This window comes from Lytechinus variegatus, chromosome 4 (genome assembly GCF_018143015.1).
Source record: "Lytechinus variegatus isolate NC3 chromosome 4, Lvar_3.0, whole genome shotgun sequence".
Classification (NCBI taxonomy): Eukaryota; Metazoa; Echinodermata; class Echinoidea; order Temnopleuroida; family Toxopneustidae; genus Lytechinus; species Lytechinus variegatus.
The window spans coordinates 12821460-12847950 of NC_054743.1; the positions used below are offsets into that span (position 1 = coordinate 12821460).

General features: G+C 37.3%; 1 protein-coding gene across 1 annotated transcript; it reads left to right on the forward strand.

Moving 5' to 3' along the window:
- The first annotated feature begins 13316 nt into the window (after positions 1-13316).
- LOC121412805 lies at positions 13317-24687 on the forward strand. Its single transcript, XM_041605565.1, has 7 exons — positions 13317-13625; positions 17632-17825; positions 19026-19040; positions 20635-20734; positions 21925-22236; positions 22661-22863; positions 23460-24687. The coding sequence occupies exons 1-7, from the start codon at positions 13343-13345 to the stop codon at positions 23604-23606; spliced, it is 1254 nt and encodes a 417-aa protein (XP_041461499.1). The 5' UTR covers positions 13317-13342; the 3' UTR covers positions 23607-24687.
- Positions 24688-26491: the final 1804 nt, after the last annotated feature.

Sequence of the window (26491 nt, forward strand, 5' to 3'; positions counted from 1 at the left end):
CCCAAAAATTTTGAATTGGTTTTCTGTTCTAAAGGCGTACCGTCAATGTTAATGTAAATCGGTGTGTTGATATTATGAGATTGATGTCTGAAATACATAAAATGAGTCTTTTTTGTATTTAAAGAAAGTTTGTTGGCCTTAAACCAGTTAGACACCTTGTAAATTTCACGATTTACTACATAGTTTAATGAATTAAGGTCTTGATGAGAATAAAATATATTTGTATCGTCAGCAAATAAGACAAATGACAAAATAGAGGAGGTTTTTATAATATCATTAATATAGAGTAAAAATAAAAGAGGACCTAAAATCGAACCCTGTGGAACACCACATTGAACTAAAAGAGAATCAGAGTCATTATTATTAAAAGTGACATATTGCCTTCGATTATTCAAGTAATCTTTGAACCATAAGAGAGATTGGCCTCGTATTCCATAATGATTGAGTTTGGAGAGTAAAATATCGTGGTTAAGAGTATCAAATGCTTTACTTAAATCACAAAAAATACCAATTACGTGTTCTTTATTTGCTATGGCATTACTTATTTTGTCATAAATTTGAAGTAAAGCCGAGTCTGTTGAATAATATTTCCTAAAACCATATTGATTCGAATTTAGAATATTGTGTTTATTGATAAATTTGTAAAGTCTTGTGTATACTATTTTTTCTAGAATTTTTGATATTGTTGGAAGTAAAGAGATGGGACGGTAATTACTTATTTCGTGAGGATTGTCTTTCTTAAAAATTGGATTGACTTTAGCTATCTTAAATAAATCTGGGAAAACGCCTTGAGATAAGGAGTTATTAAATATGTGAGCCAAGGGGCTAGCAAGAGGGTGAATTATTTGCTTAAGTAAAAACATACTGATGCCATCAGACCCAGAAGATCTAGAACTGTGAAGGGTACGGGCAATGTTGACAATTTCAGAAGGGTTCGTTGGGGTTAGAAAAAGAGACTCCTGATTTGGATCTGACAGATAATCTGCAAAATGTGCATTGGGAGTATTTATTTTATTTGCTAATTCGGGTCCGATATTCGTAAAAAAAGAATTGAATGAGTTTGCATAAAGACTGGGATGAAGTATTTTAGATCCATTGAGAGTAATGTTATCATTAGGTGGAGGGTGGGTTTTTGTACCCAAGACTTCTTTAATAATTTTCCAAGTTATATTTGTATTACCACTGGCATTATTTATTTTGTTAGTATAGTGCAATTTTCGGGATATTCGAATCAATTTAGTTAGTTTATTACGATATATTTTATATGTTTTTAAGGAATTATCAGTTGGATTGCGCAAATGGGACTTATAGAGTCGATTGCGTGTCTGTATTGACTTCAGTAGACCTTTTGTTATCCAAGGATTTTGGGGTTTATTACGTTTGGTTTTAGCTTTACCTAAAGGGATATTTTTTTCATAATAATGTTTTAATTTATTATTAAAGTGATTGTAGGCAATATTGGGATTTACTTCATCGTAAACGTCTTCCCAATCTTCTAAAAATAAATCTTGCTTTAATAGTTCAATATTTTGTTTAGATTCTTTACGATAGAAATATTCTTTTTTGGATTTTGGGTAAGATAGTTTACATTTACAAGTTAAAAATATAGGTAGGTGGTCCGAAACTTCAGAACAGAGGATCCCTCCGATAGCTTTGCTATTATGGATGTTCGAAAAAATGTTATCAATTTGAGTTGATGAATTTAAATTAATTCTGGTGGGTTTATTAATGATAGAAAGGAAGCCAAATGAGTACATCAATTTCATGAAATTAGTTGCATTATTATTATCGATTGATGGCAAGAAGTTAATATTAAAATCACCGAGTAGAAAAATATGTTTGTTTTCATCCCCTATTTTATAAAGAAATTGTTCTAATTCATCATGAAAGAGGTCTGTATTTGAATTAGGGGGTCTATAAATCAATCCTATAATAATGTTTTTGGAACTAGTATTTTCGATCTCTATGAACAAAGACTCTGCATGAGATAATTTTGCATCAGAACGAACTGTGAATTTAAGATTATGTGAAATATAAAAGGCAACCCCACCACCTCTTCTTTCTTTACGGTCAGTCCTTATTAAATTATAATTAGGCAGATTAAAAATATCAGGGGAATTTTCATGTAACCATGTTTCGGTTAAGCCAATTACGGAAAAGGGAAAGTTGTTTAATGAGTGTAAGAGGTTAACTAAATATTCAAAGTTTTTATTTATACTTCGTATGTTTGCATGAAAAAGTGAAATATTGTCTGAAGTATTATTAAATTTGTTATTAAATTCTTGGGGAGTGTAATATTTGCTATCTTGCGAATTCTCAATAATGATGTCCGGGGTAAAGGTATGTGACTCAGACAGGGGGGCGTGAAAATGTAAAGTACCGGAGGTTTGGAGAGAGGTCAACTGCAAGTGTGCAAGTGGTGCAGGTGATTGTGTGTGTGCGTGAAGGTGTGTTCATGTTTGAAAGTGGTGCTCGTGTATCAGCAATTGGAACATAATATACAAGTACAAAATGAATAAGACCCATCTTGGTCAATGATGAATAGGCAGAAGAGCAAAGCCCGACCACCAAAAAAAAAATACAATAAAACAATTTCAGCAGCAATACTTAGAATTAACAAAGGGGGAATCGAGACAAGACATAATTAACAAACAGAGCTTAAATTCAGCTATATCGAACATTTGATTATTTACAGTGGTTTCTATCGGTAAAAAAAAAAATCTGTTTTGAAAGGACATGAATTGGTATGCTTGAGAGAGGAATATCAAGAAAAATGAAAAGAAGGGAAAAAAGCAAACATGATGTCAGATCCATTAGCCAGAAACGATTAGGTTTCTCACATCTTAGAAAAACAAAATACTGCTAAGACAGTCATAAACGAACATAAAAGTTTGTTTAAGTTTGCGATCATTTAGAGTAGCTGAAGTAAATGTTGAAGTACAAAAACAAACAAACAATTGATTAAAAGGATGATAAGCACTGTCAAAAAGACTGGTGGGGACGACAAGGTCAGTGACTACACGAACCCGCCAACTATTGTTTAATCGAAAGTTTCATTGAGGAGTGGGAAGTGATCAGTGGTGCATAACCATGCCTTAGTGATTGAAACCTGGGGATGAGATAATGCAAATTGATTACATTGAGTTTACATGAAATGAAGGTACAGTACAAACTTTTAGCATATCTTCACCAGCAGACCGTTTACAAGTCAAATAATGAATTTGGTTATCCGCTTTGAGACAATGCTTAATTGGATAGAGACATTGAGCGTTTGGTACACAAAAAGGTTCTTGTAAATGTGGGGATGAATTCGAGGAGTGGCGGGAAAAATACTATATGGAAAAATGTTAAGTACGTGACTAAAGATAATGGTACAACCATGTAGTAGAAAGGACATTATAATGCACAGTTTATACACTTGTATCAGCGTAATCAGCATGCATAAGAGGGTATATTTTTCCCCTTCTGTCTCCCTTTCTTTTAATCAAAGGATAAAAGCAATTGAATTAACAAATTTTCGTCTAATAACAATATAAACAATAAAAGGTTGTTTTATGAATACCATTGAAGAATGTAATTACAGTGCAAGTACAAAAAAGTTCACTTGCGGTATTCTGGTTTTGCTAGCTGTACATAAACTTCATTACGTAATGATTTGTAATTGTAAAGGGACAGAGAACAGAACAAAAAATGATTAGGCAAATGTCAATGAGGTTTGCCCATGGTCAGTCTTCATGTTCTTACATGCTCACGTATCGACCAATAATAATCATGGACAATTTGGTAGGCGGGGAATGATCGATGGTGCATGATAATCACGCCTACATGAAACCTGTGGATGCGATAATTCAAGGTGATTGCATGCATTGAGATTAAATAATAGAGAACAACCTTTTATGAAATAAAAATATGCTAATCGTGTCTTTCCTGACAGTTTAAAAGTCCAAGAATGAATTTCGTCATCCAATTTGGGACAAAGCTTAATTGGATAGAGAAAGATAAAGGGATTAATACACAAAAGGTGGGCCGTATGTAGGGATGAACTCGAGAAGTGGCGGGAAAAATACTATATGAAGGAATGTTAAGTACGAGACTAAAAGTAATTGTTCCAACCAGGTGGTTGAAATGACATATTGTACAGTTTGCATAAGTATAATCAACACACTGACAATGATACATGAAAGGGTAAAATGTTTCTCTTCTCTTTCCTTTTTTTCAAAGTGTTTTTCTTATAATAGGAAAAAAACACAATAAAGTTTGTTTTATGAATAAAACATACAACGTTGAAGAATGTAATTACAGTGCAAGTACAAAAGAAGTTGTTTCTGTTATACAGATTGTCACTAGACTTTGCAGTATGCATTACGTAATGAATTTTGCCATTGTAAACGGAAAGAGAAGAGAAATAAATAAAAAGATCGGGCAAGGACTATTCAGTTAGCCCAGGGTCAACAGTCATATTCTTATACATGCTCGCATGTCAACCAAATCTTTATATAAAAGAAAAAACCGTTTAAAATATTTTGACATGTCAATCGTAAACTAATTTGGAACAATGCTTAATTGGATTGAGAGATTAATGGTTGACATACAAGTTGTGGGCGTATATAGGGATGAAATTTGAGAAATGGCGGGAAAAAAAATACTAAAAGAATGTTAAGTACGATAATGGTTCAACCATTGCAGTTCAATAGACATACAGTTGTATAAGCATAGTCAACATACTGGTGATGATACGTGAAAGGGTTTTTTCCCCTTCTCTCTCCCTTTCTTTCTTTTTATCGAACAGGTCAAGATCTTTTTTCCTTTTCTTTTCTTTTATTAATAGCAAAACAAACAATGGTTGTTTTATGAATAAAACCAATAGCGTTTGTAATTACAGAGCAAGTACAAAAACTTGACTTTCAGTATAGGTTGTCGTTCGATTGTGCAGTATGTGTTACGTAATGATTTGCCATTGTGAAGGGAGAGAGAAGAGAAATAAAAAGATTAGGCAAAGGTCAATGCAGTTTACCCATGATCATTAGTCATGTTCTAATACATGCTCACTTAACGACCAAATCTTTCATGACAAACCGTTCAAAAGATATTTGACAAGTCAATCGTAATCCTATTTGAGACAATGCTTAATTGGACGGGTCAAGCTAAAAAGAGTTGTCGTTTATGGGATGAATTGAAAAAGTGGCGGGAAAAATACTGTATGCATGATCGCAAAATTCAAGGCTCATAATTTCAACAGGTTACACACATAAGAAATCATAAATCTAGGAATATTTATCTGTGCAAAATGGCCATTTGGTAAATAAAAACAAAGGTTTATAGCAATAATAGTCGAGTGACAAAATCCATATCAATTACAATATTCTCGATGTGTGCTGGAGGACACCTCTTAACTGGTCATAAAACATATTTCAGAATGATAAAGCAATGCGTATCGTATTCATGGTAGTGATGTAATCAGTAATAAAATAAAAAGTGCGAAATTTGCCGGAGGGGCAGGTTTCTTTGTTTTGTTTTGTCTTTTTTTTTGACCAAAGTTTATTATTATTCTTTGGGGTGACTCGATCGAAAACCATACCCATGGCAAACAAGCAGCATTATCAATACTGAATATCGAATATCAATTCGACTAAACTATGTTTTTACTACAGTTACGGGTACAATTTGGCTTGACTGAAATTGGAATAGGATTTCCAATTAATGAATAATGAAAAGAATAATTAGAGAAAAAAAAATGTCCTTATGACTATGAATAAAATTTCCGTTGAATTTTACAAAACAGCATAGGTGAGAATTCTGAGCAACATAGATAACATTGTCTGTTGTTTCCTTTGCAAATCAAATCATTTCATTTTATTCGGAGGGGGTTGGGGGGCAAACTAAAACAAGAACGAATAGCATCATGTTCAGGTAACTTCAAATAATGAATAAATAAAAAAAAAAAAAATGTCCGATGGTTAGATGGACAAAAGTTTTGATGACTTCAATGTTTTCTAAAGTAAATCTTGGGTTCCAAGCTATATTGAATTCTCTTTCTTATGAAAAATGATACAGACATCTGGATTATGAAATAGAAACGGAGTTTTTCTTGTTTTTTTTTTTTTTTTTTTTGGGGGGGGGGGTTAACATGAAACTGCAGATGAACGAGAATTGACCCTTGAAACATATTTTATGAGTACATTACTATTCAATATTATTACATTATAAGTATTATTCATGAGAAGATGTAGATATCACCTGATGGAATGTTGATGTCCCTTTTTTCATTTCCTCCTCTAGACGATTTGACAATTTTGAAAACAGTTGACAGGTTCACTCCGTTCTGACTTGTTGGTATCATGGGGTATCACGATTATTTCCTATTTATACATACATTTTGAATTCCTCAAGAAAGGTTGACGATAATGATCTAGATGTGAAGATAATGCAGCTTAACTACTCATCGTATGCTTTCCACGTCGTTGTGCCCTTCTCTTTCCACTGGAGGATTATTTTAACTCCTTGTAGTTTAATTCTGGTTGACAGGTTTTTCTCCTTCCGTAGCTTGTAGGCGACCTCGGCGAGGTAACCGCGGCGAGCCTTCAATGTGGGTGGTAGGTCCGTCCTCACCGTTATGCGAGGGGGGCGTGGCAGCATGGCTGAGGCCGATCCTTGCGGCTGCGGGGCGGGCTGCGGAGTAGGTCGCTTCAGGTTCTCGAAGGTGGAGAGGATCAGGTCCCGGTCGGGCATCCGAACAAACTTTGCGATGATCGGGGCGGGGGCTGCTCGGCCTGATGAACGGGTATCTTGGGTTCCAATCGGGTTGCGTCGGGGCAGCCTGTGGGCGTTCACGAGTTGTATGTCCTTGGCCTTTTCCTCATCGATGCCGAGAATAGTGAAAACTTTTAGCAGAGTGTTGTAGATGTTTCCCTGATCTTCTTCCTCAACACCATAAAATAATAAATTAGATTTCCGGTTATATATCTCGGCCAGCAACAGCTTTTCCTTCAAATTTGAAATTTCCTCTTGCAGGGGCGCGATTTTGATAGGGATTGCATTTTCGACATCGGTGATTTTGGCAGAGTTAATTTCCACAGTAGCTTCTACATCATTCAAACGATGATTAATTGATTGAATATCTGCAGTAATGCTGTCGAGTTTTGCCAGAGTTTTGTTCGAAAAATTCGAAATATCCCGTTGCAAATCGGCATTCGATGGCATGGCTGTTGTGGGTGAGGTAGGTCTATCTTTATCCGATGAGCCGCCAGCCGTGTGCTTGGCCGAGGCTTGGCGGGTGTTGGGGCGTTGAGGATGAGGTAACATTGCAAGTTCGAGCTGAAATCAATTTAAATATGTAAGGCAATGGGTGGTCAGAGCTCCGCTCCAAAGCGTCCTTCCACTACGAAAGCATAGTACCTTCCTTGATCATGTGACCTGAAACTTGCACAGGATATTCAGTGATACTTGATTACTCTTAGGTCTAAGTTTCAAAAGTCAGATCAATAAACTTGCAAAGTTATGATAGTAATTCAACAGATACCCCCATTTATGGCCAAAGTTCATTGACCTTTGACCCTGGTCATGTGACCTAAAATGCGCACATGATGTTCGTTGAAGAGGACGTTCCCTTGTCAAGGTGGGATCTTTATTAAAGGAGAATGAAACCTTTGGACAAAGATAGCTTGTGTGAAGACAGAAAAATCAAAGAAACAGATCAACGAAAGTTTGAGAAAAATCGGACAAGTAATGAGAAACTTATGAGCTTTTGAATATTACAATCACTAATGCTATGGAGATCCTCACATTGGCAATGCGACAAACATGTGTGATGTCACTCTTGAACAACTCTCCCCATTACTTTAGTATATATTTCACTTAAATTGCCTCTTGTATTACATCTATCAATAGAACATGTATTCTTTCTATAGGAGGGCATGTAATACAGATTTTTAAAGAATACATCATGGATAAAGAGTTTGTATCACCATACGAAAAAGCAAAAAGACACATTTTCAGGGTATTTCATAGTCCATCAAAGGGAAAGTTGTTCATCAGTGACATCACACATCCTTGTCGCGTTGCCAATGGGAGGATCTCCATAGCATTATAGATTGCAATATTCAAATGCTCATAACTTTCTCATTATTTGTCCGATTTTTCTCAAACTTTCTTTGTTCTTATTCTTTGATTTTTCTGTTTCGACACAAGCCTACTTGTTCCAAAGGTTTCATTCCCCCTTAAGTTGATTGTATCGAGAATTTGAAAGAAGTGTTGAACAGAAACATGTACCCAGGTTGGTTAATCGAAAGGTCATTGAACAAATACATTCAAAACATCCAAAACCCAAACAATGGTCAGGAGAAAAGACTACAAGATTTTTTAAGTTACCATATATTGGTAAAGCATCAACATGATCAAAGGAACTTGAAAGAAGAATCAAAATTATGGTTAAACAATATTGCCAAGATCTTCATATTACTCTTTCTTTCTCATCTTTCAAGCTCAGTTCTCTACTTTCTTTGAAAGACTCCATTCCCCAGGAGCTCCGTGCTCGTGTCATATATCAATTTACATGTGCGAGATGTAAAGCTCGCTATATTGGTCAAACCAAGCGTCATTATAAGACACGAGTACAGGAGCACCTGGGGAAGGACAAAAACTCCCATGTCTGGAGACATTTGCAATCGTCACCCCAATGCTTGTTAGAATGCAATACCCACTGTTTCAAAATTCTCGATACTGCTCAAACAGATTTTCAACTAAAAATAAAAGAAGGGCTTTTCATCAAATGGAAACACCCTCAACTAAACCAACAGGTGTACAATTACCAAATAATGTTATCCATTTAATTTAAACCCACCCCTATCTGATAAATCCATAGACTTTGTAACTTTTTACTTCATTCCATTCAACAATTGCATTCCTTGTAATCCTGTGTAACTACATTATTGAAATTTTTACTTGACATCCCAACTGGATAAATACCAATGACTCTGTTAATAATTTTCAGGCTGAGGATGAGGTGCGACACCTCGAAACATGTTCCGTTTATTAAAATGTTATGTTCTATTCTTTATTTTTGTCTTCAATTTAGTATCGTGTCGTTTTTTTGGAATTATTATACTGTACAACGAATCTCTCATTAAGTATATAGATGCACAACTAAGGAATGAACAGGCTTGATTTCGAGGAGGAAGGGGGTGCATCGACCACTTCATATTTGTCATAAGAAAGGTCATAGAACAATGCACAGAGCTAGGGCAGATGCAGGTTTACATCAACTTTGAGATTTTGAAATGGCTTCCGATAGTCTACACCGCGAAAGCCTTTGGGCACTGGCGGATCCAGGGAGGCACATCCGGCCCGTGCCCCCCTATTGAGAAGCAAAATAAACATTTGTAATGTAAAAATGCCATTGAAACAGTGGTGTGCCCCCCTCGTTAGAAAACGTTATGTATCCGTTGTGTACTCTTTGCATACGTGTTTCATACGCATTTCCATCGAGCATCCGCCCACTGTGGAAAACGGATGGAGCCACCCCCGGCTTGTCCACTGTATCCGTTGGCCAGTGGGACCAGGGGAGCGTTTCATGAAAGGACTTGTCGGACGTTTTCGGACAAGTCCTATTTCATCCGACAGTTACCATAGTAACACTGCCTCTCAGCCAATCAAAATCAAGGAAAGATGTCAGATCTGACAACTTGTCGGACAAAAATGTTGATGAAACGCTCCCCTGGCCTTAGGACCCGGGGGGGGGGGCACTTCAATTCACGAGTGGATAGCATGCGCGACCATGGGGTCTCGAAAAGCACCCTAAACACGTAATTTCCATATTCTGAAAATGCACCCCTTAACAAGTATTGGCGTGTGAAACCCTACCCTTTACAAGTATAGGAAACAAATCGATACTCTTGGCAAATATTCCTGAAATGAACCCCTAAACAAGAGCAGGAATGTTTTATTGTTACGGGTCCTTCGGTCGTCGGATTTACCTTATTTGGTTTAGTACGACCCCCCCCCCCTTCTACACATCGCGCAAATCGGACTCTAAACACGAAGTGTTGGGGCAAAAAGGAAATCCTTTATAAAACATTTTAATTTTGTTTAATCATCCCCGCAAATTCGACCCTAAACACGTAATTTTCCTAGCGAAATAGATACCCTCGGCTTTTTTCATAATTTTCGTGTTTTTGACACCCTTATCACGTTACGTACGTAACGTGCCCTATCATGAAAAAGACACCCTTTTTACGTGTTTTTTGGTCGCGCATGGTATCCACTCGTCAATGTAAGTGGCCCCCGGGCCTAAGGAAATGAATAGCATTCTATAAATCCTATTATTTTTGTTTTTGTCTTCCTTTTTTGTTTTGTTTCTTTTAAACATCTACACTATAGTCTTCTGCATTGTAGGGACGCTGTCTGGGTCTGGGGTCACGGTCTTGAGCAGTGGCGGCAACAGGATTTTTTTTTTTAACTAAGGAGCCCGGGGGGGCACTTACATTGACGAGTGGATACCATGCGCGACCCCAAAACACGTAGAAAAGGATGTCTTTTTCAAGATAGGGCACGTTACGTACGTAACGTAATAAGGGTGTCAAAGACACTGAAATAATGAAAAAAGAGTATATATTTCGCTAGGAAAGTTACGTGTTTAGGGTCAAATTTGCGAGGGTATACCCAATGATGTAGGTAAAGGGAAAACCGACGACCGACGTCCGTGACATAACACATAGAAATATCGCATACTTGCCAATACTATCGTTTTGTTTCCAATACTTGTTAAGGGTAGGGTTTCACACGCCATTACTTGTTAAGGGGTGCATTTTCAGAATATTGAAAATACGTGCTAAAGGTGCTTTTATAGATCTCAAGGTCGCGCATGGCATCCACTCGTGAATGGAAGTTGCCCCTCCCCGGGCTAAGGAGGCAAAGGCGGGCAAGATTTTTTTGCCTGTTTCAAAATAGCGAGCGCGAAGCGTTATCTATAAATTTTTATTGTAGGCCCTCTCCTTTTTTTAAATGAAACCACTTTTGGTTTTTTTTTTCGAACTTACAGCAGCACCCCGGTAAAAAAAGTTCCCAGGGCCCAGCGCGTGAATTGCCAATTTTGTAAGCACTTATTTTCCCCTGGTATAGATCCGTGCTCCTATCGTCATGCAAAGGGTATATCCGGGAAAGAAGTGGTACAAAGTCTAGACAAAACCCCTCCAAGAAGAAATTAAATCGCCGCTCAAGTATTGGTTTAATCCAGATCATATAGCTATTAAATAGTTGTTATGATGGTGGGGATCACTTGGAGCTGCAATGTGATAGAAAATGCTGGTACACCTACCCCAAGGATAAAACAAAGTTTTGTAGGCCTATACTTTCAATGTAGGCGTCTATTAAAAAAAAATACCCTACGTGCAGGAACTGATATTGTCATTTTAAAAAATGTAGATCGAAACAATAATGATAGCAAATATTTACAATACTGCTACTACGACGAATTCGACGACTACTACAATTGTTGTTGTTGCTGCTGCTGCTGCTACTATACTACTACTACTACTACTACTACTACTACTACTACTACTACTACTACTACTACTACTACTACTACTACTACTACTACTATACTACTACTACTACTACTACTACTACTACTACTACTGCTACTACTACTACTACTACTACTACTACTACTACTACTACTATATACTACTATACTACTACTATACTACTACTACTACTACTACTACTACTACTACTACTACTACTACTACTACTACTACTACTATATACTACTATACTACTACTACTACTACTACTACTACTACTACTACTACTATACTACTACTACTACTACTACTACTACTGCTACTACTACTACTACTACTACTACTACTACTACTACTACTGCTACTACTACTACTCTACTACTACTACTTCTACTACTTCTACTACGACTACTACTACCATTTTTCCTCCTCCTTCTACTACTACAACTAAGACTACCGGTACTACTATTACCACTACATTGCTCCTACTACTACCCTTTTTGTGCTGGGATGGGACACTGTTTATCTATTTAGACATCCCTAGCTAAAAATATCTCTGCCAAAATGAACGTCAATACTGAATAAAGGGCGGGTTGTGTTTTACGGAATAAATAACAAAAAAAAAACAGCCTTTCTCACATTTTGTCACCAGTCGAATGCAATACTTAAGGCATTGCTTTGGGAAGCGGGGGTGCTGAAGCCCCGACAATATTTTTGCTTTGGGGCGCTGCGTGTATTATTCTCCATACGCAGCACCCCCTGGAATTCTGGTACATGACAACAAAAAAAAAAATGCTTTTTTTGCTTGTCAAATTTCTCTGAACCAACATTACGTTCATTTTGTTGCGACCCCCACACTTTTTGTTTGTCCAATAATAGTAAAAGTTGGCTTTTACATAGGGCTTTTCCCATAATGGCTCAAAGTGCTTTACAGTATTACCCCGGTCATTTGATCGATTTCAATCCCGTACGAAAAGTGCACAATTTCCACTCCCTGGGAAGCATTCCTTGCATTCATCGCAGCCTCACTATGGCGCTGGCAAAATCAAACATACCATAACTTTTGCATCCTACCAGGTACTCATTTAGCACCTGGGTCGAGAATGGCAATGTGTGGATTAACGCCTTGCCAATGGATGCTAGACCGCGGTGGGATTCGGACACACGATCCTTTGTTTACAAGGCGAGAGCTAGAACCACTACATCAAAGCTCTTCCATCCAGCACCCCAGTAAGAAAAATCGTTCCCAGGACCCTGACCAAAGGATGACTTAACCTTTGAGTGAAACAGGGGTTTACGTCATTGATATTGGACCACGTGATTGGAGGGGCAGAACCAATACTTTCATTTCCCGCCCATTTTCGCTTTCCTGATTGCTTCAATTGGTTACTAGTCTTCATGACGCGTTACGCGTTGTATGTTTGCTTTCCCTATTGGTCAGTTAAAAATATGGGCCCGATCTGTAAGAAATCAATGTCATCAATCTCTTTTCAAAATAGATAAATAGAAGCCTTTCTACTCTCTGTACATCATTTGCAGATCAACATACCACTGGGAGTCTTCCTGCAACTTATCTTACTTTCTTGCGAAAACGGTCTTCAATAGCTTCGTGGCCTTTGTCCGTGTTCACATATCAAAGTAATAAGAAACTAAGGTACTTCGCTGTCGAGTTTAAAGCTTTTTTCACATCAAGCTTCACCAGAAGCATTATTGTTCAAATAATTTGTTCAATTATTATTCAATCCGAATACATTTTCTTTTATCTTTTAAACAGTACACTATCAAAGAAGTGGATCATGGCTGCTTGTATCTTCTTCCTCCTGATGCTGATGGTGTGCCACTCCTATGCACAGACCTGGCCATCTGGTACCTACGGTCTTCCTAAACCTTTGACTGGGTGTCCATCTGGCTGGGTTGATGGACGTAGAAAGCATGATACAGAAGACACACATCCAACTAACAACTGGAGTGACCCTCTTAATCTGGCTGGTTATCAATATCGCAGCAGCATGGAACATGAATTCTGCATCAAGACCTCTACTTCTGGTAGCTCTGGTTGGCCAGCAGGAGAGTACTGCATCTATAAATATGGATCTTGTCCATCAGGTAAGACTTTCAGCACATGTATCTAGAAAAATGCGGCGCCAATTCACGCCTGCATGTCTTAAATAATTATGTTAAAGACAAGGAAACATTGTGTAGTGGGTTTCACGGTACACCGTGTATTTTTGGTGGGCAAGTGGTGGTCCTGAAAAGGACCAATAAATACAAACTTTTGCTAATTCTCCTGAAGACAAGAACGTCGAGTTTGATTGGTCCTATTCAGGACCAACAATTGCCCAAGAACGATACATGATGTACCGGGAAACCTGCTACACTCTTCTTCTTCACCATGGAAACCTTCAGATGTAAGCAAAAACTAAAAATAAAATAAAAGCCATCATGAATAGGTATGTATTTCTACCCCCCACACACATACAATGACTGAAACGATACAGTGCGCCCCCACAAAAAAAAACCAATTTCATTTCAAGAAGATCATTCCTCATTCACACGAGTGAGTATACGTTATTTGAAGAGAGGATACAAAAATCACTTGGCGCGCGAATTCTGGATTTCAAAAAGAAAATCACTTGTTTAAAAATATCAAAATCTGTTCTTTAATTTGATACCTCAATCACAGAGGATTGTCAAGAAGTTAGGTAAAAATGATCTGTCGCTTTAAAATAAAATATGTATTTCCATAATTCAATTAAACAGATGTGTGTTCACAGATTTTCTACCGTAGTAATAAACTCAAGACAGAAGCAAGCCTGTACAACGTATTTATTTTATCAAATTCGGTCTTAGGAATTATTTCAGAAACAAACTTTTTTTTTGTCTAGACCATTTTCTGCATGTGATCGAAGTTATTAAATGAAAAAGCAGATGTTGAAATTTTTGGACATGTGACTTCTTATTTGAAATTCAGATACCGTCCGTCAACGTATCCTTTCTTCAAATTGTTTTGTTCACTCATGCGTGACTGAAGAATCTTTTAAATTGTAGCAACTAAAGAAAGGGGAAGTTGTAAAATTTATAATATTAGGTCATTTGTCTATTGATAAATCATCAATAATTCTCTTTTTCTGGGACCACTGTAAATAGGTAACAATTCAAAACAGCTATTAGAGGATTGCTCGTTAGCGCATACATTCGTAATTCCGAAGCTTGGTTATTTCGAAGGTTCGGATATTCCGAAGGTTCGTTATTCCGAAGGTTCGTATTTCCGAAGATTCATAATTCCGAAGGTTCGTTAGTCCGAAAACGAAATGAGGTTCGTAATTCCGAAGGTTCGTAAGTTCGAAAAAGAAGTGAGGTTCGTAATTTCGAAGGTTCGTTAATCCCAAAACGAAATGAGGTTCGTAATTCCGAAGGGTCGTTAGTCCGAAAACGAAATGATTAACGAACCTTATTTCGTTTTCGGATTAACGAATCTTCGGAACAACGAACCTTATTTTGTTTTCGGATTAACGAGCCTTCGGAACATCGAACCTTATTCTGTTTTCGCATTATCGAACCGTCGGAATAACGAACCTTCGGAATAACGCCACAAATATTCGGATTAACGCACCCTTTTACTTTTTCGGATTAACGAACATCGAGGTATAGGCAATTTACGTGTTTCGGAATTACGAACCTTCGGAATTATGCCGAGCTTTCGAAATTACGAAGTGTAACCGCTGGTTGGATATTGAAAGTTACGTCACTTGTAGTCCCGGGGGGGGGGGGGCACTCAGTATATAATGCATAGTGGGTATGTGCCGCGGAGGGGACCCCCATTTTTACACTCAAATTTCCGTTCCAAGGCATAGCATTTTTGCCTTGTTGAGAAAAAGAACAAAGAAAGTCGCTCCAAGGCATAGAATTTTCTTCTTATCGAGAAAAAAAGAAGAGAGAAATCCGCTCCAAAGCTTCGCATTTTTGTCGTTACGCCGCTCCGATCGCATAGAATGAGCTGCAATTATGGTGAAAAGCGGCCGCAGAGCTCCCCGGCGCAGGCCGCGCTAGCTGCATCATGCACGCATGACCGTTCCATAGGGATGCATATGCACTCACACGCTGGGGATCCGTTCCAAGGACCCCCGTTTTCACAATCATTTGTCGTTCCGAAGCCCGTTCCGAGGACCCTCCTTTTTACAATAAGACCGCTCCAAGGCCCCCGTTTTTTGTCTCGCCCGCGGCACACCCCCACCACTTTTTTGGTCGAGTGCCCCACCCCGGGCTTGTAGTACTAGTGAAGAGGACGTGGTCGAGTGGTCTCAGGGGATGTGGACTGCACACGCAAGTCATAGGTTCTACCCTCTTTACGCATAGATTTTTGTTCTTTTATCATTTCTATATTGATCAGATGACAGCTCTTATTAATTTGACGCCAAAAGATAAAATATTTATTTTGTTAAATGCGCCTGCAGGATGGGGACCCTATATGTAGAGCTGAAATAATGAACGCTGGAACGGCTATTGCGAATAATCAACGACATTTATTGTTTTATATTAAAGTTAACTCACCTGTATAACACAATTCAAGATAAAAAAATGTTCTGACATCATCGGCATTACTTTTTCGCTAATTCGGATTAATTCGGGTACTATCAATGATGTTACAGAGGGTCGTGGGTTCGAATCCTAGCCATGGCGTGATTTCCTTCGTCAAGAAATTTATCCACATTGTGCTGCACTCAACCCAGGTGAGATGCATGGTTACCTGGCAGAAATTTATTCCTTGAAATTAATGCGTGTGCGCTGTAATCTTAGTAATTACGGCTGCCAAGCTACAGCTGGGGTAATAATATCCAAGTCATTTGGAAGCGCATAGAGACATTATTCATAATTGTGATATGCGCTATACAAGAACTGTTTATCATTATTATTATTATTACATGTTTTTATGTAAAGCCTCCTTGTCTAGACACATACTTGAAATTGACATGAATCGTGTGTTCGTTAAATTTTTAAAGCAACAAATCTACCAAGCAAGAAAAGGGTGGTGCACTGCCGTCATGACTCATCAAGAGTTGAACAGTTTTAATCGAGGAAATTGAACCGAGGTGGTGACACGACATTTGCTTCTGCGACAATTGCTTCGGTCTTGATATCCCGGGGGGGGGGTGTTTCACAAAGATTTAAGAATGACTTAAGGCCATCGCACACCTTACGACTGTTCGCGATCCGATTTTGGAACAAATCGCATTTTGCTGATTTTCTGAAGATGTGAATGGAACATATCACTTTATTTGAGGTTTGAATTAATTCAAATAATAATATTATAACCGACTTTGAAAGATTGCAAGCCTCTATTTAGGAGTAAAGGCCAAATTAGTTTCAAATCGTATGACTGCTATGACGTCATTACGACTAGATATTAAATTCGCTTTTAAAGGATGATAACATAGTCACAGATTTGTTCATAGGTATTTGTACGATGATTTAGAACATTACACAGTAAGATATTCCAAGTCTCAATATTAGCATCAAATTCTACTATATCTTATTCTGAAATCGGGTCGCTGGCCAGTCGTAAGGTGTGCGGTCGCCTTTAGGGTCGCACCATGCATGGGTCGCACATAAATACCGAGTTGCGTACGGTTTGAAAGACTTGACCGCATTGGTCAGATCGTGTCGTGAGGACGCGCACTAATGCGTATCTATCAATAAGATCGCGCGTTGCATATCATATACGCGTCGGCATTTAAGTGCTACTTAAGTCATACTTAAATCTTTGTGAAACACCCCAGGCGGCATAGAATTAGAGTTACGATTTTAATATGGGCTTTGGTTCAGAATAATGTAATGATTACGATTATGGTTTATTTAGTTTCGGAGGTTCGGTTTTATGTTTGGTTTGATACACACATTTTCCATCGGATTGTCGTCTGAGCAACCATGGTACCTGAGAGTTATAGTCTATCTTACATGTATCTCTTTCAATATGAGTGTGAATTGAGCAGGTCAACAAAATAAAGAAATAATTTTATAATACTAAACGTTTGGTTGATTTTCACATTATTTTTGGTCGGAGATCCTTTTTTAAGAGCGTACCAGTCAACCCATATTCCAATCGACTTTTTAGGATTCCAGGAAAAATTCATTTATTGGGATGATGAAGACAGCAGTAATTTGAATAGTAGGAGTGGGACTCTACCTGATGGCGTCTACGACAATAACACAAAGTACAGGTTCTGCTGCCGAAATGACGGTGATACCTCGCAGGCCATCTCTCTTCCAACGGGAAACAATTTCGATCTTTTCGCCATAAACAGTGTAGTAAAATCACGCGAAATCGTCATTACGCAAACATGTAATAAAATGAGGTCACCACAGTGAATCGATAACAGCGAGAGCGCTGCACATTGCCAGCGGTTCACGGAGATTTGCACGCAAAACCTATGAGAAACGAGCGAGAGCGAACGATTCCACGAGCTCTTCCCCCTTCTTTCCCTTCCCGGCGATTTGTCCCAAAACAAAAGGATTTCTGCAAAGTACGATACTTTGTTTTTCAACTTTATTAGCATTCGATCTATCCGCGCCGATTTTTTTTTTACCGTGGCATTTTGTTATAAATTACCAAAAGAACCTGTACATCAGTTTTGCCGAGCTGAATAAAACGACTGATAGGCGTTTATGACAGCCGTCATTCACGTAAACTTTTGTATCCGATATGTAAACTTTCATTCTACACGTAGTGTACTGACCAATATATGCACACAACGTCGTACTTGAAGGTTCGTTATAGTATTAATATTCATAGGTGATAGCAACGGGGAACATAAGATTGACATGTACAATAAAAACCAGTAAAAACTATTTAAAAATGATGAGTCCTTGATGCAGTTCACCGACACAGTGAAGGATCAGGATCGTCAATTACAAAACAGATGAACATGATGAAATTATAAAACTTACATGACTTGTCCAATATCGCATGAATCATTAATATCCCTTTTTTTCCTTTGGCTTATGACTGTTAAGTGCAGAAAAGGGGGAAACGGTGAATAATTTGGTACTGGCTGTATGGTCCCGTGGTCAGTTAGCGTGCATGTTTGTAGGCCTACATTCACAATGATCACGTCGATGGTCAGAGAACAATTTCCCTCATTCATCTCAATCCTCTCTTATCATGCTTATCATTACATGTATCATGTGTATACCAGGGAAATGGGGTTTGGTGTGTGCATTAACGTGTGAATACAAGGAAAGATAGCCGAGGTATAGGCCTTAGTTTGTGTGTAAGTTCATTGGGCATGTTGGGTCGTCTCTTCGGTCAAGAGCGTGGTTGCTGTGTGCATCATTGCACGGTGCAAGCTTGTGTGTCAAATACGCGCGAAACGACTAATAACAGGCTACAAAAATCACTCGACCATGCTGCCGCTATGCGAATTCGGTGTGCGAAGATTACGTAACTTTCACCGAAATTAACGCTACACCGTAATGACGATTTCTCGTTATTTTACTACACTGATAAAGGCTACGTGTCAGCAAGTGAGTCCAAATATTTATAATGGCTAATCATTGCAGTATTCATTAACCCCCCTCTATTCAATAAGGCCCCCATTCCAAAGAAGGGAGACCTTTGAGGGACCTTTGAAAGACTAAAAAAAAAATGGCAATGTGTTAAGCAGTCTCCAAGATCACTGAAATTTGTCATCTACGTGGAATGGCTCTGAAAGACCCCTCAAATAACTCAGAAAGACTGATTGATTCTTTTTGTCTTACTGGGTTTAGACTAGTCCTCTCGTGATCTTTCAATGGTCTTCCGCGATCCTTCAGAATTCTTTCCATGGACTTTTTTTTTTGGGGGGGGTGGTTCTTTCAATGATCTTTTAATGATCTCTCATGAGTCTTTCAGAGATTTCCGCAAAAATTTTGAGAGACTATCAAGAGATCATGGAAAGACTGATAAGATCTTTGAAAGTTCAAGAGACTGCTGAAAGGCAATCAAAAGACCAATCTTTTGAAAGACTGTTTTGAACCGTTTCAAATATTTTGGAGACCATGAAGACCACTGAAAGATCAATCAGGAACCATGAAAGACCTCAGAGATCTTTGAAAGTTCATTGATGAACCCTTGAAAGTGCAAGCAAGTTTTATGGTCTTCTTACAGCGGTTTTTCAGAGGTCTTGCTGTCTGTGGAATGGAGATTAAAAACCGACATGAACATGATCTCTTTAACTAACGTATATCTGTATTAGACAATCTTCTATCTTTTATATGTTGCTGCAAATGGATGAGTAATTTGTATCCTTTCAAAAGTGGAATTCTTTATTTTTTTTACTAGGTTGTCTGTTGGAATCGGCATATCACCTGTTGATTTTGTCAAATTCCTTTCTTTATTATTTTTATGATCGGGTTAACGTTGATAATTCAAAATCGAATGTGTTAATCTTCAATTTCATGTCACTATACAATCTAGCCTCGATATGACGTACGATGTTTTAGAGGATCAAAATATCATTGAGTGGTCTAGGCGCCATTTTGTAAAAGTACCTCATTAATTGTTGGTCATATCATCATAAAGAAATATAAATAATCATATTGATATCATTTACACAAAATGTCATATCAAATCTAGGTCATAAATTGACAGGTCATGGTTTTTATTCAGGTTATTTAAAGCATTTCAAAGGTATGGGTGAGCGCAGGATGTCTTTTTATGCCATTCCATTCGATACGATGCTTCTTTTTTTTAGATGCCATCAGTGCACATTAGCAATTTATGGAGATTTTTCATGTTTGAAATAATTTAACGTGTACTCTCTATGGGATATGTCTTTTACATCCGTGTCTTTCGTGAGCCACAACTCCTTTTATTGGCATGCAGTTTATTACAAAGCTTTCGATATGTTTTAGCGAAGACTGGAGACTACTCTAACTCTGTTCTAAGTTATATGGTCATCATGATCACATCGAAATACAAGAACTCATTACTCCTGATAGAATACTTAATATCGTCTTCATGACGAATCAGACATCTAGTTATACATTTGTTTCATGTTTCATAGCTGTACCACGAACCCCTTTTGACTAGATTTTTTTTCAGTTATCATTCATATCACAATTTGATTTTGAAATACAGGTTAATGGTATGGCTGTTACTCTGGAGTATTTTTATTGGGATAATGAGGATTCCAGTAATGCAGACGATGAAAGTTCTGGTACCAACACTCCCTATCCAGGTATGTTTGACAATTGAATTTCTTTTCCAAGTATTTTGTTTTCGGAAATATTTACATTCATAGACTGATGAATGTTTGTTATAGAAGGTCAAAATTGGAGAAAAAAATATTATTGTATGTTCGTCACGCTTTTTATGTCTTTTTTTTCTATTTTTTCTTCTTTAAAAGTTCATCACTTTGGTGAAAGTTGGGCGGAGGGCTCAAGTCTATAGGATTAGAGAGGAGAAAGGATCAACACGATTTATTTATATGTAAAAAATGTTATTCAACACAATTAAGCTCATCTTTTTATAATTTGAATAATTTTTCGTATTATACCAAATGCAATAAGAGTCTAAATTATTTTTTTCAATCGGTAGAGTCCTTCAATCATCTACCTCGGTCATAATCATGGTGATCAATCGTCGAAACATATATGTTTGAAATTCGCTGCAAGGTGGGAATATGTACAGTACACACTCTTATATTTTGTGGTTGCACAACTGTTGATGTTCATTCTACGTTTTAGATCGTAGCTTAAAAAAAACTCATGTGATAAATTCGTTTTCTTTTAATATTCATATAATTTAGTTATATCAAGTTTGTTGACCAGGGGGCATCCGCTGCTGGAAAGAAAACAGTGTCACATAGTGTGATCACAGTGTGTTCACACATTTATTTATGTGAACATATTATTCACACTGTTGAAATGCTCAAATTTAGTAATGTGAATTGATTTCACATTGTTCACACTCTGAATATATTATGGCACTCGTTGCGAGACACTGTGTTCTTTCCAGTAGATATAGCATGACCGAAAGGTCAAAAACAAAAAATAAATAAAATAACCATCTACATTAGTCTTATTTACCCAGGTGAGGTAAATGGGTACCGGTAGGAAGGAATTCCTTAGAAAGCTGTGTGCGCTGTGAACGCCTAGCTTAGCCGGGTAATATAGAAGCGCATTGAGCACCTAAGAAGGTGGATATGTGCGCAATATAAATACCCTATATTATTATTATTATTTATCATCACGCGTCTTCCAAGAACATAACTACAACGAGTACCTGCACCTGAAAACACCTTTTCAAAATGTAAAGAGCCATTATACCAAAACGATTTAAAAAAATGTTATTGGTAAATATCATCATCTAAAAGATTGGTGCTCTCAAAGAAAGTTGTGATTATCATAAATATTCTTAATTTGAAAGGTGTTGTACTTGGGGGAATAAAGCTGAATTTCTGCTACTACCAACCTGCAAGTACCCAGACCTGGCCATCTGGTACCTACGGTCTTCCTAAACCTCTGACTGGGTGCCCAGCTGGCTGGGTTGAAGGACGTAGAAGGCATGATACTGAGGACACACATCCACTCAACTTGTGGAGTGACCCTCTTCACTTGGCTGGTTATCAACAAAGCAGCACCATGGAGCATCAATTCTGCATGAAGACCTCTACTTCCGGGAGTATTAACTGGCCCGCAGGAGACTACTGCATCTACAAAAAATGGGCGTGTCCATCAGGTAATCATGTGATTGATATATGAATTTGCAAACCGTCAATGGGTAGCTTCTCTGAATCGGATGATTATAGACTCGTATTCCCAATCGATGAACTTGATCCTGGGGTGACCGTACGCAGCAGACGGTTTAGAAGGTTGTCACCTCCCACCCGGCTCCCATAATTTTTAGAAACATATTTGTACGATAATTTTTGACATTCTCTCTTGCTTATGCTTTCAAAAATGTTATTAATTCTGGTTCCCCTAAAAAAATTCAGCCCATGGCCTTGTCAATTTGCAAATGTACTGCCCCTCCGTAGAAATAACGCTTATATCAGTCTGTCAGGAACAAAAGTTTATCATTATGGTGCTCATGTAACAGTAATTGTTATGATGTAAGTGCCTTTCATCGATCTCTATATCATACCTGTCATCCTCTTCTACAGGTTTCCAGGAAGGTTACATTTACTGGGACGATGAAGATAGCAGCAATATCAATACTCAGAGTGGCACTTTGCCCGATGGGGAATACGACAATAACACAAAGTACAAGTTCTGTTGCCGAGATGACGGTGTTGTCTCACAGGCCATCACCCTCCCTACCACAGATAACTTTTATCTCTTTGCAGTGGGAGATACTTGTCAGCAGGTAAGTGTTATTGAGAACTTTCTCCATTTACCAAAAAAAAAATAAACTCAGATCAACCCACCATGTCCTATCCATTGTAACTCATGCGACATTTATATTAAAAAAACACCCGTCAATTTCATCAGGATAGTATACTAAATTTTGCAGACCTATACAAATTACAAATCAGTGGACTGATCATTACACCCATCTGAAAACTTGCTTGTCGAAGGTATTCACTTTCTCATTGTAAATCGGGTGACGCGACGCTATTGAAGACTAATTAACCTGAATACTACTTTTGACTTGATCTTCGGAATAAATTATTGGCCCGATCAACACACATTTCTTAATTCAGTTTATTTTTTAGACATAAGACATTGATATAAAGTGTACTGCATTCAAGTATTTGGCAGGTGTTATTTTATTCTGGGATAAATAGGGCAACCAATCTTCATCATGATAAAATTTAGAAGGGGATAAACATTAAGATCAAACTTATTTTATTTAGTTGATTTAGAGCTAGATGTATACATTACAAACCAGACCATGAATTAAATATTCTATTTTTCGTTGATCTTGAGATTATGACATTACGTTTTAATACTTGCTCCCAGGTGGCTGGTAAGACAGTGGTCTCAGAATGGTTCTACTGGGATAACGAGGATTCCGCTAATACTGATAGCCAGTCTGGTGAACACCCATATCTTGGTGTGACTGCTAGCGGTGAAAACATCAAGCTAACCTTCTGTTACTACAACTAGCAAGAAGCCACCGATATTAGCACAGAACCTGAGTCTGTTTTTACCAAGATGACGACAAAATGACGATGATGAAAGTTTTTGATTAACTTTTGATAATTGGTGTATGGCCTTTGTTATTGATAACGTTTTTGCTCTCTTATTTGAAAATCGTTCTTAATCAAGGAATATAATCATTTTGACATTGCCATACTATATGTGACTATATATGTCTGGTCACACTTCTGATATATAGTCAGAAATAACTCTGTTCTAGTAAAACACGACTAGAAAATAGTTAAATACGACTAGAATAACAGTTGCACCCAGTTGATCATATTAACTAGTCCTTTTTTTCTGATTTGGTTTTCGAGTGTCCGACTCTAAAAGTACATCTTTATATCCTAACTTAAATACTCAAATAGGATGGCGATGCTTCTATCGAAAATTGTACACATTCATCTTGATTTATATAACTTCATAATTTATTACCCCGGGGTATTAATGTTGTGAAATGTTCATAGTTAAAAGATTTTCAAATGTGACGATGTTTCTGGTTTCACATGTCATATAGAAATTCGTAGTTATGATATACCATTAAGCCGTCGAATGTATAATCTGCCATTTCGGGAATCTGTCTGATCAAGGCTTACATTGTGTAAAACACTTCTTATAGGAAACATGATCTGTTCTGTGACATAATACATAGTCATTATCAAGGATGAGTGGTATTAATCCCCTCCCCATTTTCCTTATAGTTGGATTGTCTTACCTTCTGAATTGCAAACATTCATTTTAAAAGCAAATAAATTAAGCTCCAACAAAGTAACTGAACTCCTTGAACTACAATTTATGCAAATGGGGTGGTTGAAATATGAATTGATATGTAGGCCATTGAAAATTACATTCACGTTGAGCAGTTGAATAATTTTATTTATCACTTAAGAATTATAGCCCGAGTACCGTATAATAGCCTAATTTATTAATGTTCAATAAGATCATTTTCCTGGTGGGCTAATATTTTAGCTTGTGATTTTAAATATTTAATAATGAGATAGTAATGCCCATTTTTTTACAACTATAATTATGAAAATGGAGGATCATGTAAAAAGTAAAAATGACATTTGCAATTCTCAGATACATTTCTTTATATACTAAATGAAAAAATATAATGCTTTGTAGGAATGGTTGAAGGGTGTCTATTCTATGTTAAAATTAGTAATAATAAAATAATGCATTGGTATCAGGAATGGAAATGTAATATGTTTTGTTTATTGTTTGTGCAAATGAAATCTGTACTTGAAGTAATCTTAAATTTCTTTCTTGAAATCCATTTTCCTCCTGCTCGGTTTTTTTACTTCTTGTTCTTGTTTTTCTTAATGTGATGAGAGCGAGATCGATGAAGTAAGCATCGAAATAAATGATATCAAGGAAAACAGGTTGATGAATTGAAATTTAGTTATAGGAAGAGTGCGAGAGAAAGGGGAGAGAGCAAGAAAATTAGAGGGACGAAGAGGGTGGGGAGGTAAAATTATCTTGCCCCCTATTTCATCCATACACAATTCCTTGATCTATCAACAAATTCTTACCATCTGGGGCCTGTTGCATAAAACTTTTTACCTGAGAAAACTGAGGTTAGTTGGATTTCTGCCATTGACTTTAACACACAGCAAAAACTCCGGTAAAAACAACCTGAGTTTTCTCAGGTAAAACGTTTTATGCAACCGATCCCAGATGCGTCCTTTCATATTTCAGGGAGGGGGGGGGTGGTCATCAAATCTCTTCGCGCCAAATTGTAGAACAGAATTTTGCGCGCTAAGCTCGTCGAAAAATTGTCAATGTGTGTTTGATAATATTTTCAAGCTAGTATTTTCCAATGTTTTTAAAAACATTTTTGCCTTGATTTATCACATTTTATTTCAAATTGTCTTATGGGTGGAAAATCGATATGCTTACCCCCAATATTTCCATGGAGCGATCGCCCCCTGCCTCCCTCCGTGATCGACGCCTCTTCATACTATGGAGATCCATGACTGGTGAACCATTATCCCATCCCGACTCGCATAAAAAAGCAACACTGAGCCTCCATATATCGCGTCCCACCCCCCCCCAACAAAAAACAGCAATATGTTCCTCTGACGTTGGTCTGAATGAATTAAAAAATATGGTAGTATTCTCAATTAAATATGCACGAATATAAAGCTCATTTCATGTTCTAACTTTTATGATAATTGAATTTGTCTCGCATTAGCTGGTTTGAATACACATTTTCTATAACGTACCAGTGATGTATTTCAGTCCATTCCAAGTTTGGAACATATAATTATCTATATCATGTCAACCACCATATTACCATCCGGTGTCTGAGCAAGGACATTTTCCTGATCCACAAGGACACATCAAATTCAAAACATTGGCATGTTCAGAAGGGTTGGAAATATACAAATTAAGTTTTTGTATGATTAATAGGGGATTCAGTCCAACAACTTAAAGGAAATTTAAAAAATGATGGATAAGTACAATTTAATTCATTAATTTATTTAATTTGATCTGTTAATGCGCTTACCATTAAAAAGTTTCTGTGGTTTTTATTTTAAAAGGGAACACAGCAAAAAATGCGGTGTTAACCGGTGTACATAGAAGACCACACCATTTATTTTACACCGGTGTTAAATTGGTGGTGTTAGTTTTACACCTATAGGTGTCATTACAGCACCTTTTGTTGTTACATTTACACTCATTGGTGTTACGTTTAATTTCTTGGGTGTAATTTTAACACCTCAGGGTGTGGTCCTCTATTAACACGAACTGGTGTCAGTTAACATCACAGTTTTTACAGTGTACAGTTAATTAATAGCTTTATCAATTGATACCAAGAATGCAATATTTTTGGAGTTTGGCATGAAACA

Coding starts and splice junctions, on each gene's coding strand:
- LOC121412805 (XM_041605565.1), top strand. CDS start 13,343: ATGCTGATGGTGTGCCACTCCTATGCACAGACCTGGCCATCTGGTACC. Junction 13,626..17,631: donor ATATGGATCTTGTCCATCAG/GTAAGACTTTCA, acceptor TCGACTTTTTAG/GATTCCAGGAAAAATTCATT. Junction 22,237..22,660: donor AAAATGGGCGTGTCCATCAG/GTAATCATGTGA, acceptor CCTCTTCTACAG/GTTTCCAGGAAGGTTACATT.